Raw genomic sequence first — 12,637 nt, forward strand, 5'->3', positions numbered from 1 at the left:
CTTTGTTACGATTTAATCAATTGTCTTTAGGGATGCCAGCCTTTACCTCAGGGTCGTCAATCTGCCCTTCATTATGGATGCGTGTTGATGATTCTTTGATGTCCTTTAAGTTTCTTGACTCCTTCTTCCTTGACTCTGGCTATAACAATGGCCTTCACACCTTATCTTTTTTTAATGCATACATTCCTTATTCACACAAACAGATTGAGAATACAAACAGTAGTATTCTATATTGAGCAAAAGGGCATTGCAAATTAAACCTTGCTAAGTTTTACAATCAATAACCAAGACAATTTACATTGAGACCCAGGCCTTCAATGTTCCTCTAATCTACTTAACATAGAAACAATAGAGAATCCTGTCTCTTACTTCCTAATTTGTAATACATATAGGAAACCATAGTAGCTTTATAACTTTTTTTAAAACAAAAGGATGACCATAATTAGTCATAAGGATTGTTCTGGTCTGTCATTCCTTTCTGCTATTCAAAAAGGGTGGCTGACAAGATGAAATCAAATCATACATTAATTGTCATAGTACATTATAAAATCCAACTCCTACATAGGGACTTGGCAGTGAGGCTGCATCTGATCCTGACACAGTGCAAGGGCTGGGCCTGCCCCAGAAACACCCCAGGGCTCTGTGCCAGGTGTGGGTGGGCAGGCTCAGCCCAGCAGGATCCAAGTGTGGAGGGGCTTAGTGTGGGAGATCCAGATGTGGAGTGAGAAGTTTCTGTGTGGGGCCATCTGCGTGTGGGCGGCTCAGTGGGAGATCTGGATGCACAGAGGCTCATTGGGGGGGTTCTGGGTGCAGGGGCAATGGGACTCTGCAGGGGATCCAGGTGAAGGTGGTTGGGGCTCGGGGGGCGGAGGAAGGAGGCTGGGTGTGGGGAGATGGGGTTCAGTGTGAGGGTCTGGAGGCTAAGGGAGTGAGGCTTGATGGGGTGGGGGGTCCAGGTGCAGCTGGTTGGGGATCAGTGGGATGGGGATCTGGGTGTGGGGGGCTTGTCGGAGGGGTCCAAGTGTAGGGGGGTAGGGCTTGTCAGGGTTCAATGGGTCTCCTTAATGGGGGAGCCACAGCTGCTGCCGAGGGGAGACTGCATGCCGGGCTCTTGCTTCCCCCTGCGATTCCCCTCTCCCCTTTTCTTCTCCATCCCCCTCCCCTCACCTCACTCCCACATTCTCCTTGCCCTGCCCTATTTCACCCCCCCTTCCTCCCCACTGCCTCTTCCCCTCACCCCCCCTTCCCTCATTCCCCCCCCCTTACCCAGCCCTACTGTGGGGACTAAGTGTTGCACAGAATAGAAAACAGCAAGACTCCCAGCACACAGAAGGGGAGCACGAGTGGCGCTAGAACCCAGGAGGCAGCATTCAGCTGCAGAGTCAGCCGAGCTGAGACTGCCTCCATCAGCTGGGCAGCTCTGCGCTTGCAGAATGGGGGGGGGGCAGTGGCATGTAACCCCGTGTGCCCCCCCATGCCTCACCTCTGTTTGGAGGGGGCAATCCCCCAGTAAACTGCACCCGTGGTCGCCCCCCCCCCCCCGGGTGTATGGCTTCTCTGCTGTTTTCTCTGTGGGGGGTGGGGGTGTTTTCTGCGGGCGCGCAGTCTCGCAGAATCCTCCAAAGAGTAATTATCCTACCACAGGATTTTTGCATCTTCCTCTGAAACTTCTGGCACTGGCCACTGTTGGAGGGAGTGGGTTAGATAGATCACTGGTCCTATCCAGTATGCTAATTTCTGAGGTGGTAAGAACTTTCTAGCAGTTACTTTTTGTTGTTTTCATATCTCATGCAGTTTAAATATTTTAAAATTAAGATTCATCTTGTGTTCAGGGAAAGTGTGATGTGAAGAAAAGAATGTAGGCTATGAAAATGTAATGCACATATTTGTTCTCGTGAAAACCAATATCTTATTTACAGTTAGGTAGGTCTTTATGATCTCTAGACATGTGTAACTCCTCCTGAAGTCAGTGAGAAGCCTGTGGAAGTGTGGAATTAAGCCTTGTGAACAAAACAAAATTTGTGCCTCTTTCTCCCTTTTGTTCCCCTGATATATTGGGCTTTAACTTGATCATCTTGTCAAGTGATGCAACATTTTTGTCTGTATGCATTCTCATCCTACAGAACCTCATGAACAGTAAGATGTGATGTAGCAGTTTCACAAAGTGATATTAGAATAAATATTTGTATCTCTTCTTTCATTTCTGAGTTTATCGCCATATACAAAACTGATGGTAATACCACTAATGCAAACTGTTGAACATCTTAACTACAGTTTAAAAAAAAAAAAAGAACATACATGCTGCTTTTTTAACTATCAATTTTTTGGTGAAAGCTGAACTAAATTTTGAAATAACTGTCCTGCAAATGTTCCCAAGTTCTCTAGTAGCAAAATTGGTCTACATTGCTTTTTTTAGGGTGGATAAATTGTAAATAATGCATGTGCACTAACGCTTCTGTGACTTTCTTTTTATTCCTAGTAAGATGAAGCAAGGTCTCTTGCCTAGCTTGGAAGATTTGCTGTTCTATACTATTGCAGAAGGGCAAGAAAAAATTCCAGTTCATAAGTTCATTACTGTAAGTTTCAGAGTGGATAAAAATCTGACATACAAAACCCCCAGATTTTTTTAAATTTGAATTCATTTTCCTTTTAAAAAATAAACTTAAGTCCATTTGTAATTGACAGCTTGTGTTAAGGCCAAAACTTACTGTAGTAAGATCATATAAATAACAACAACAACAACAACAACAACAAATCAAGCAGTACAAGTATATTGACTTTCTAAAGAAAGTCAAACCACTGAACTGGTGGAAGTCACTGGCTAAGCACCTGAAGCCACAGTATGTTGAAGTCCTTTTGATAGCAGGTAGCCTTTTCTTCAGGTGCAGAGAATATTTTCTTCATTTCTGTTCATTTCCATTTTATGTAACTATTCAACTAGTTCATTCAGAGTTGAGAAACAGATTGGGAATTGAAAAATAGGAAAGCTTGTTGTCCTCTTTCAGTCTATGAATAAAAATGAGGTGTGAAAAGATGAGCTCTACTAGTTCGAAAGTGTTAAAGGACATGTGACCAGAAACAGTCAGTTCAATTCGCTAACTGGTGTTAATATTTGATTTGTTCAGTAAATCAGTTTTCTGTGTTAAAAACATGTTTTGATAAACTTTTTTCTATGTATCCAGCACATTTAAGGTAGTTATTTAACTAGCAAAAACAATTTCAAAGTGCTCTCTTTGTTCATTTTTAAGTGAATTCCAAATTCCATTTGACTGCAGCTTGATGCAGATCATGAGTTTTTAAAAAAAAAAATCTAATAAGTAAATGTGTCAATCACCATTTTCTAACATAATTAAGAATCTGAATAAATATACATTAAGCTATATAATTACTTACATAAATGTGTATAGGTTTCAGAGGGGTAGCCGTGTTAGTCTGTATCATCAAAAACAACGAGGAGTCCTTGTGGCACCTTAGAGACTAACAAATTTATTTGGGCATAAGCTTTTGTGGGCTGTAACCCACTTCATCAGATGCATGGAGTGAAAATACAGTAGGCCGGTATAAATATACAGCACATGAAAAGATGGGAGTTGCCTTACCAAGTGGGGGGGGTCAGTGCTAACGAGGCCAATTCAGTCTAGGTGGATGTGGTCCATTCCCAACAATGTGGTATCTTCTCTCCAAGTTATGGCCCAAGAGATTGGGGTTTTGAGCCCATGTATAATTCGATGAAATTTTGGTAGGCTGATTTATGTTTCTGTTGGAAGAGGAGAACTAATAGAGCTAAGCACTAGAGAATTTAATTTTATTTCAGTAAAGGCATTTTTCATATTTGTAGTAATTCTGACTTCTTCTTTATTGTAATAGGCACTCAAATCTACAGGATTGCGTACGTCTGATCCACGGTTGAAAGAGTGCATGGATATGTTAAGACTAACTCTTCAAACAACTTCAGATGGCGTCATGCTGGACAAAGATTTGTTTAAAAAGTAAAATATTTCTGATAATATTGTGATGTGGCTGCTATATTATACAGTGCTAAGGTCATACGCCTTATTTAAGTCACATTCTGTCATGGAAAATATATATATACTGTGTATAAATCTAATATGTTTTTAAAATGAAAAATGAGGGAGAGACCCATATTTAATTCAACTTACATTAAACTAATATTTGAGAATGTTTTACTATTCATGAAATACAGCAGGCTAGGTTCATGTTGATACTCAAGGAATAAAATCCTGCATCCCTCTTACCTAATTGTTCACAAAATGGAAAAAAAAGCCGTTCTTAAAATCAGCTACTTTCTGTGCACTAATTAGTGATGCAGAAAGTAAACTTATTTTTGAGAAAAAGAACACTGGAGACAGTCTTACATTTTAGTATTGTTAAATGTGCAGTAAGATGCAGCAAAGAATTAAGTGTGAATCTACATTTATAAATGAAATGTGTGTCTATTCCTGTACAATGCACTGAAAACTAACCTCTGTGACGTTCAGTCATTGAATAGGTTTTTTAAATACCTTTTTATGATACAGGGCCTGCTAAATGGTTTGGTTCAATTAAGTGTACATGCACCTTTTCTAGTATTAGTTATGGAAAAGCTTTATACAATACCACACAGTGTAAGAGTTGTAAAATATCTGCAGCAAGTTAGCTAAACAATATCTGTGCCATTTACAAAGTTCAGTTCATGCCAAGTGCTCTCCTTGCCCCTATTTTCAGTTTATTTGGATGTTTAAAAAGGAATGTAAACTTGTTTCTATTTAGTTTTTCAGACTTGGGAATTCTTAAATCTTGAAATGAGATTCTAGGCTTGTGTTAAGAGTAGGGTGTAACTTCTTTTCATTTTTATTCTGCGGCATGGTGATTCTGCAAGCAAAACTAGATCCGATATAGAAGTTTTTAAAATATACTCTTTAAATTCAACTATTCTGTCAGTGTTACATCCTGCTTCTCTTTGTGCTGAGTGGGATACTCCTTGCATTTGTGAAATGTCATTGGGGTCTATTATAGAGCAGGCTGGGGAACAGTAATGTTAGCTGCAATAATTCATCCTCCTTCCTTCCCCCTAGCTTTGCTAGTTAAAATAAGTGAAATGTTTACTTAGGGTGGTTTTTTTTTTTTTTTTTTTTTTTTGGAGGATGGGAAGAATTGGGGAAATAAGTTATTTACTCAGGTTATGTCAGAATAACAAAGCATTTCACTTCTAGATCACTTTATTGAATGTAGCATGAATCATCAGACAGTTAAAACCTACTATGTGAATTGATGAGAAAAATCAGTAGCTTTGTCTAGTTACTAATGAGTGGATGTTCAAGACCAGGTGTCCACTAGAAATGTTTGCAGATATAGTAATATATATTAGGTAAGGGTGTGAGATTTGTTTACAACATTTCTCTACTCGCAGAAACCCTAGTATAGAGCAGTTATACTTGATAAAAAGTGCTTTTGCTGATGTAGCTTATTTCTTTCTGGCAACTGGTATAAGTTATTGACAAAAGAACTCATGCCAGGATAATCTGCTTCTACACTAGAAGGGTTTGTCTGTATAGCCATAGTGGCAAACCTTTTCTAGCAAAGACAAGACCTCCATGTCAAAACCAGGTGATATCTGTTGGGGCACTTTTTGGTAACTCATTCAAAGGCTGAAGATTGAGTATGGAGACTGAATAATCTTTCGGGTTTGCTCCTCCATGTTAAGATAATGCACGTTGGCAACATAACCTGGGGAAAGCTGGCTTGATTGCTGTTCTGTGTATAAGAGACTGACTATACTGAAGATTGGAAAAAACCACTAGATTTTCAATACTGAAATAATTTTATGGAAAACCGTAGGAGTTGATTAATTTTTATAACTAAAATCAATTTCTATAACAGGTTGTCTATACCCCTTGTATTTGCCACACAACACTGTTTTAGGTGGTGATGAGCTATTTTGTGTAAAAATGTCAAAAAAATTAATACAATATTAAGCTTACACACTTAACTCTCATGAAAGTTAGGGTCCAGCTGACATGCTGACTTCCCCACTGCACAAATGTAATAAATGGTACTGGTGAAACAATATCTATATTTCTGATTTCATGTAACCTGTAACTCTCCAGCTTAAAAGTCACATTCTGTTTGAAAATTTTCCTTGCTCTTAACTTTTAACATCATGGATTACTAGTGAAAAGGGATGGGGGAAATTTAAACATAGCCCAGGAATGACTCTCGTAAATATACAAAGTTTAGTTATTTTTGAGTCCCCAGTTTGGTGGTGGTTGGGGAGAGAAGAGGTTAATGGAATATAGGAAATGGTTACAAAAATAGGAAATGTTGCTTTTCCCGTATGTCTCATGACTCAACAAAACTAGGTATATTGTAAAACAAAATTGTTTCTAGGGTGAAAGGAACATGGAAAATTTCATCTAAAACAAGGCTGGAAAGCTGTGAGGGACTCAAAATGAGATTATGCAAAGTGGTTTTTTCCTTATTTATATTAGCAGCTGCTGAGCAACAGCTATAATAATGCTATCCCTGAATTGTAGACACGAATTCTCTTTCAGAGTCGGTGACTTGTATATTTAGCCTTCATATGAAAGAAGTTTTGTCTTTGTCACAAGGCACTTTGTCCCACTTTTATTGACCCTGAATGACAGTTTTGTCAGCCAGATCTCCTCTGTTCTGCTGGTAGAAAGAAGCAATTTGGGTATATTCCATTGTAAATGTAAATCTAACAATCTGCAATCTGGCCTCCAGTGGTCTTTTTATTATTATTTTTTTATGAAACTGATCTTGTTATGTAAATCAAGATAGCAAATTCCTGAGAATTTTTCCATTCTAGGCTTAGTCATGCTTACCCTTAAATCCTCAAGTTACAAATATTTTTGTTCATTTGGATGGTCTGAAAGCTTTTGTGACAGCAGGTGCACTAGAATTTTTGGAATGTTCATATTAATATAAAAGTATCTCATTTACCGAAAATTATTAAATTTGCATTTGTTTTCCTGAGGTGATGTAGCTTTGTTGTCCATGCTTTCAAATGTCTCCACTCTCTTTTAAAAGCTTTACTAGAAGAAGTACTACTAGTTACATGTACTGGCATAGGTCCTGAGCCTGCCATAGACAAATACTCCCAACTCTTATTGAAATTGGTGTTAGTTCAGGTTTGTATCTATAGCGGGATTGGGACCATATTTTGAATACTTTCCCAGTGGAAAGACTGACAAACAGGCTATGCAAACTCAAAAAGGTAGAGAAGAAAAACACCTTGGAAGAATTGTGAAGATAAGGGATATAGTAGGGAGGATGAAAAATAGTCCTGACTTATGCACCCCAGTATTCTGCCTTCCCCAAACTCTACTCCTGGATTGTACTATGAGTGGTGAAACTCCATTTGCAGCCATATGGTGGAATTCAAGGGGGATCCTATTTCTGACAGTTTGGATAAAAATTGATTTAAAAAAAATAAATAAAAATCAGATTTTTGATTTAAATCAGATTTTTTAATTTGTTTAAATTTTTAAAAATAAACTTGTTTAAAATAAAATCTGAGTTTAATACAAAATATGTTAAAGCCTAAATTACTTATAATCTCTTAAAACATTTTAAATAAAAAATAAGTGTGTTGAATCCATGAGCCTCTTTTAAAAACTTGGAATTAAAGGCTGCTTTTCTATATAAAGAGACATGGTTTCCCACGATTCTTACTTTTGAGGTCAAGCTTTGTCCTGATTATCAGGGGTGATTGGTATTGTAAATTCTGTACAGCTCTCTCACCTTCCTGAGTTATGTGCGTATACATGCCAGAGTGTCAGAATTTTATGCAACAGATTAAAAATAGTTATTTTATAATATCTCAAAAAATAGAAAATGGATAATGGATTCTTCTGAGTGCCCAGGTGTCTTAACTGCTGTTACTTAATTGCTTCCAAAAGAGCAGGGACCCCCTTCAAATAGGTAACAACCTCTGAGGGTTCCTGGTCATAGAGATGAAATAGGTCTCTGAAAACTACATGAGTATCTACCAAAAAGGGATAGATAGTCATTACAAACTATGTCAGAAGTATGCGCAAATTGACAGGGTAACAAAGTAGGTCCCCTATGCAAATTTGACAGGTTGCAACCAATAAAAACCACTATTTTAGGTATCCTTCAGAGAGACTGGTTCTATTCCTTTCTAGCCTTTTTCCTTCATTGTTGGAGAGAGGTACCCTCTAGTATTTGGAACAATCTTGTCAGTTGAATTTAGGGTGAAATTCACAAAGTGTGAATGGTCAACATGATTTAAACCTGAACTGGGGCTTCACAGAAAGAGAAGTTGCCACAGATTTAAGGGGAGAATAGATTTATTCAGTAACCTGCGTACAACCTTATTTTGAGCTGTTAGTGATGCTGTAATACAGAATATTTGGAAATAAACTTTTTTTTGTTCTTCATTGTTCGTAATTAAATGACATGTTTCCAGAAGTATCACCAGTTAAAATGTTAGAATTTTGAACCATAATTTAGTCTTAATTTTTCAGAAGAAATCTTACTAGATGATATCCATTGTAGGAAGAATGCAATCTTTTTGAACAAAATTCTTGGGTGATTTTGGCTCTTAACCTGATTTTGGGTGTTAAATTTTTATTGTGTGCTACAGTTTTAGAGGCTTAAACAGACTGATAGAAAGTGTGCCGATTCTGTATCAGTGTTGCAGTAGTTTGCAACCATTTTTGTGTTGAACCCACTCCTCTCATTGGAATAGAGCTGTTCCTGCCCCATTCCTCCATACATCCCCTCATGATATGTCTGACATATTTACTATGTTTCACTTACATATCTGTTGTCTTTTATTCTTTTTTTCTTGTCTTCTTGCATACTCTTGTGTGTTTTTTCCTTCCTGCAGCATTTCTCAGTTATCTTTCTCTACTCAGTCATCTTCCCTTTCTTACAGCTTCCCCCATTTTTGCTTTCTTGCCCACTTTAATCTTCTTGCACCTAGTTTCCACAACTTCCCTTGCCCCACGCCTTCCTGGCCCTCAGATTTACCAGATGGGGTGGTGCTGGGGGAGGAGTGGGAAGGATCTGTTGGCCCTTGTGGGAACAAGGGAGTAGAGAGATGTACTCTGGGTGGGTTGGTGGCAGCTTGAAGGGAAGATGTGTAGATGGCTTTAAAGGAGCATCCAGCTGCTCGCTGTCCCCCAATTTCAGCATTTATGGAGCACTTGTATGGTTTGGGCTAGAGTATGGCCATTTCCTCACCAAACTCGTAGAGAGGGTCCATTAGAAGGGCTGAGGGAAGGAGCCAGCCCCGTGGAGCTCGGTGACTCGTAGTACGCAGCATGCTGAATAAAACGGGTGGTCACATACAATTAGAAATGCAGTGCACCCCTGCAGTTGAAACCTTAAATAAGAACCTAAAATAATTAAAGAATAAAATGGACTAGTATTCAACTGCTGTAAATAAGCAATTTAAAATTTTCCCTAATATCTCTGTGGAATGGAAGCTTCTTTCCAATAAAGAATATCTTATGCTTGTAAGAATAATTAGGGGCCCAGTCATCCAGCCTTTACTCATGCACATAATGCTGTTTACTTCAGTGGATTACCATAAACAAGGGCTGGATTGGCCCTTTGATAGTCCTCTGAGAGAAATAAAAGGCAGCTGGAATGTTTACTTAACATTTTTCTTACATTCTGCAGGTGTGTACAAAGCAATATTGTATTGCTTACTCAGGCCTTCAGGAGAAAGTTCGTCATTCCAGATTTTATGTCGTTTACTTCACACATTGATGAGCTGTATGAAAGTGCTAAAAAACAATCTGGAGGACAGGTAATTTCTTTGTAAGGGTGTGTGTGTGTGTGTGTTTTATTTTTGTTTTTTTCCTTCAAACCTGCCCAGCCTAAAAGAGAGCCACAGTTTGTTAAAAGTCGAGCCAATGGTTTATATTTGATATATTTTAAGACGACTGTTTTAGGGGTGGGAGGAGATTAGAATCCCTTACAGAGGTTTTTTGAGTTCTTGCAACCTAGTAATTTTTTTATACTTTTGGTTTAAATTAACCTAAACTGCATTAAATATAGTATAGTCTCATGCTTTGACATGCCTTCAACATCTGAAAGCATTGCCAAGCTTCTAATGATTTTTGGAAATTAACCAAACTCTGGGTTTTCTTCTAATTGGAGAGATTTCCTAATACTTAATAAAGCCATGGAAATACTGTCTTGGTACTGCTGGGTTCTGAGCTAACTCATATCTGTGACCATATAAACATAATTAGATAGTATATGTTTTAAAAGACTTTCATTTAGTGAGATAGTAGTAGGGGTTTGTACGTCTTGCGATCTGAGTTCAAATTCTGTCTTGGACTAACAAGAAAAATTAGTGGTGTTGCTTCCTCATGCTTATTTATATAAATAACAGAACTGCCATATGATTTGGCATGATTTGATTTATCTGCAAGAGAGCTCTAAGTCTTGGATAATAAATCACGTAAGGTAAGGACAGCATCTGAGACACTCTGGCATATTTCTGTGGGGGAAATTGTATATTTATCAATATCGTACTTCTGTTAGCCAACTGCAATTAATCCATTCCTTCCACTAATTTTGTATACAAGATTTTTTTAAAACTCTTTTTGTTTCAAATTAATTATGCTTATAATTTGAAGATCCTGAATGCATGTAAGTTTGGATGTGAATTCCTCCTAGACCAGTGGTTTTTAACCTTTACTGCAGCCTGCACCCCTTTGGTTCTCAAAATATGTTCTCGCATCCCTTATCAAAAATCAAAATATGTTCTCGCACCCCTTAAACCTAGAGATATTTTTTGTTTGTATATTACAGTAATCGTTAAAAAATGTATAATGTTTATAAATACATAGGTTTGATGAAACAAAATATTTGTACTTACATGCCTATACTTAATTTGTGTTTTCGATGATTTACCTTCTAAAAAAGTCTGGCATGTCTCGCACCCCCAGAAAGGGCATCTCGCACCCCCAGGGGGTGCGTACACCCCAGGTTAAGAACCACTGGACCAAGCTGCAGGTTGTTATAGGTCACTGGAAAATACTTCTCTGTAAACTTGCAGTAAAGTTTTGGATTTTATCTGTGACTGTTGGCACATTAATTTAGTCACTCTCAGCATATCTCACATACAGTATGCTCCTGTTTATCCAAACCCCTATTATCTGAACCTCTCTGTTATCTGAATCCCTTCCTTGTCCCCTCCCCAAAATATCAGCATGCTTTCAACCATCTGGTGGAACCCCCTTCACCCATGCACAGCTGCTGGTAATGCATATCCCTGCCCCCTCGACGACTCCCCACACCTCCACTGTGGAGTTGCTCTTCAGCTGTTGCTGTCATAGCAGTGGCCCTGGATGATGCAGCACCGAGGTGCCCAGCCGCCATGCTGCTTCCTGGGTGGCCCGCAGGAGCTAGTGATGGGTCGTGCACGCACCGAGCAGCTGCAGTAGAAGCCTGGGTGCAAGAGAGTCTGCTGCCTTATAGTTACTGCACACATGTAGTGATAATAGTAAAGTCTATTCCCTGTACAGTTATTTCTGACTGTAAGGGAGAGCACTGGAGGGGATTGGTGCGAGAGACTGTCTTCTTGCTTATCCAAACTTCTGATTACCTGAATAAAATCTCTGTCCCCCAAGCTATTTGGAAAAATGGAATATGCTGTATTCCACAGCATAATATCCGCACATGTTTATGCCTGTTACAGTATATTGCTTAATAATGAAAATAAACATTTTAACAATATAATGAACTGTATAATTTCATTTAATATTTTGGGTAGGTTGCTGACTATATTCCACAACTGGCCAAGTTCAGCCCTGATTTGTGGGGAGTGTCACTTTGCACAGTGGATGGACAGAGGTATATTTTTAGCATGTTTAAGATTTTCACTATTGGTATAACTTAAACTACAGCAACAGGAGCAGAACTCTCTAATTGTAATGTTATATGGCTCAGTTAAGTTTTATTGGTATTACCCATACAGTAGAAACCACTTCATTTTATTTGGAGCAGTAGCCACCAGAACTTGTCTTGTGATATTTGGCAGTACAGCACCCATGACAGTAGCATTCAGTAGTGATCTTATGAACGAACTTCAGTATTAACCCAATGACTTTACAGCTGCAGCAGATGACTTCTGTTGTTAGTAGCTACACAGTGAAGGTTGGCTGTAAAGAGGACTTCTTTGGGAGGCAATCTTTGATAGGAGCTATCTTTTGAGAAACCCCCTTCACTTCTGAAATTAGAATATATGTATTCTGACAAAAAGACTGACCTTCCCGTGAGTTAGCATGCCAGTTTTAATGTGTAATATGTTGTTACTGAAGTTCGTAACCTACTGAAAATTGCTTCAAAAACACCTTATTCTCTTCTCTCACCCATAGTAATCAAATAACTATTTTCTTAAGTCATACTGTATGTATCGTATATCTGTTTGGAAAACAAAGGGGAAAATCACCAACTCTTGCTCAGTTTTGTTTTTTTGCTGAAATTTTTTGATCAGCTCTTATTTAGATCTGAAGTTTGGGATCGTCCTAATGCTTGGAGAGCTTACTGTGAAGAAGACTACAGTATGTAGTTGGGGAATTTCACAGTTGATCCTTGCTGGAGGATATGAGGGTGGGGTTTAACACCACTT

The 12,637-nt window shown here is 38.5% G+C and overlaps 1 protein-coding gene across 1 annotated transcript in view; it reads left to right on the forward strand.

Annotated features, from left to right (window-relative positions):
• Window positions 1-12,637, forward strand: part of GLS (glutaminase) — a 108,546-nt gene that overhangs the window by 14,199 nt on the left and 81,710 nt on the right. The window contains exons 2-5 of the mRNA XM_065413253.1: window positions 2,480-2,576; window positions 3,868-3,989; window positions 9,673-9,802; window positions 11,780-11,859. Coding sequence (XP_065269325.1) covers window positions 2,480-2,576; window positions 3,868-3,989; window positions 9,673-9,802; window positions 11,780-11,859 — 429 coding nt within the window. The remainder of the gene's footprint in view (window positions 1-2,479; window positions 2,577-3,867; window positions 3,990-9,672; window positions 9,803-11,779; window positions 11,860-12,637) is intronic.

Source organism: Emys orbicularis, chromosome 11, assembly GCF_028017835.1.
Source record: "Emys orbicularis isolate rEmyOrb1 chromosome 11, rEmyOrb1.hap1, whole genome shotgun sequence".
Classification (NCBI taxonomy): domain Eukaryota; kingdom Metazoa; phylum Chordata; order Testudines; family Emydidae; genus Emys; species Emys orbicularis.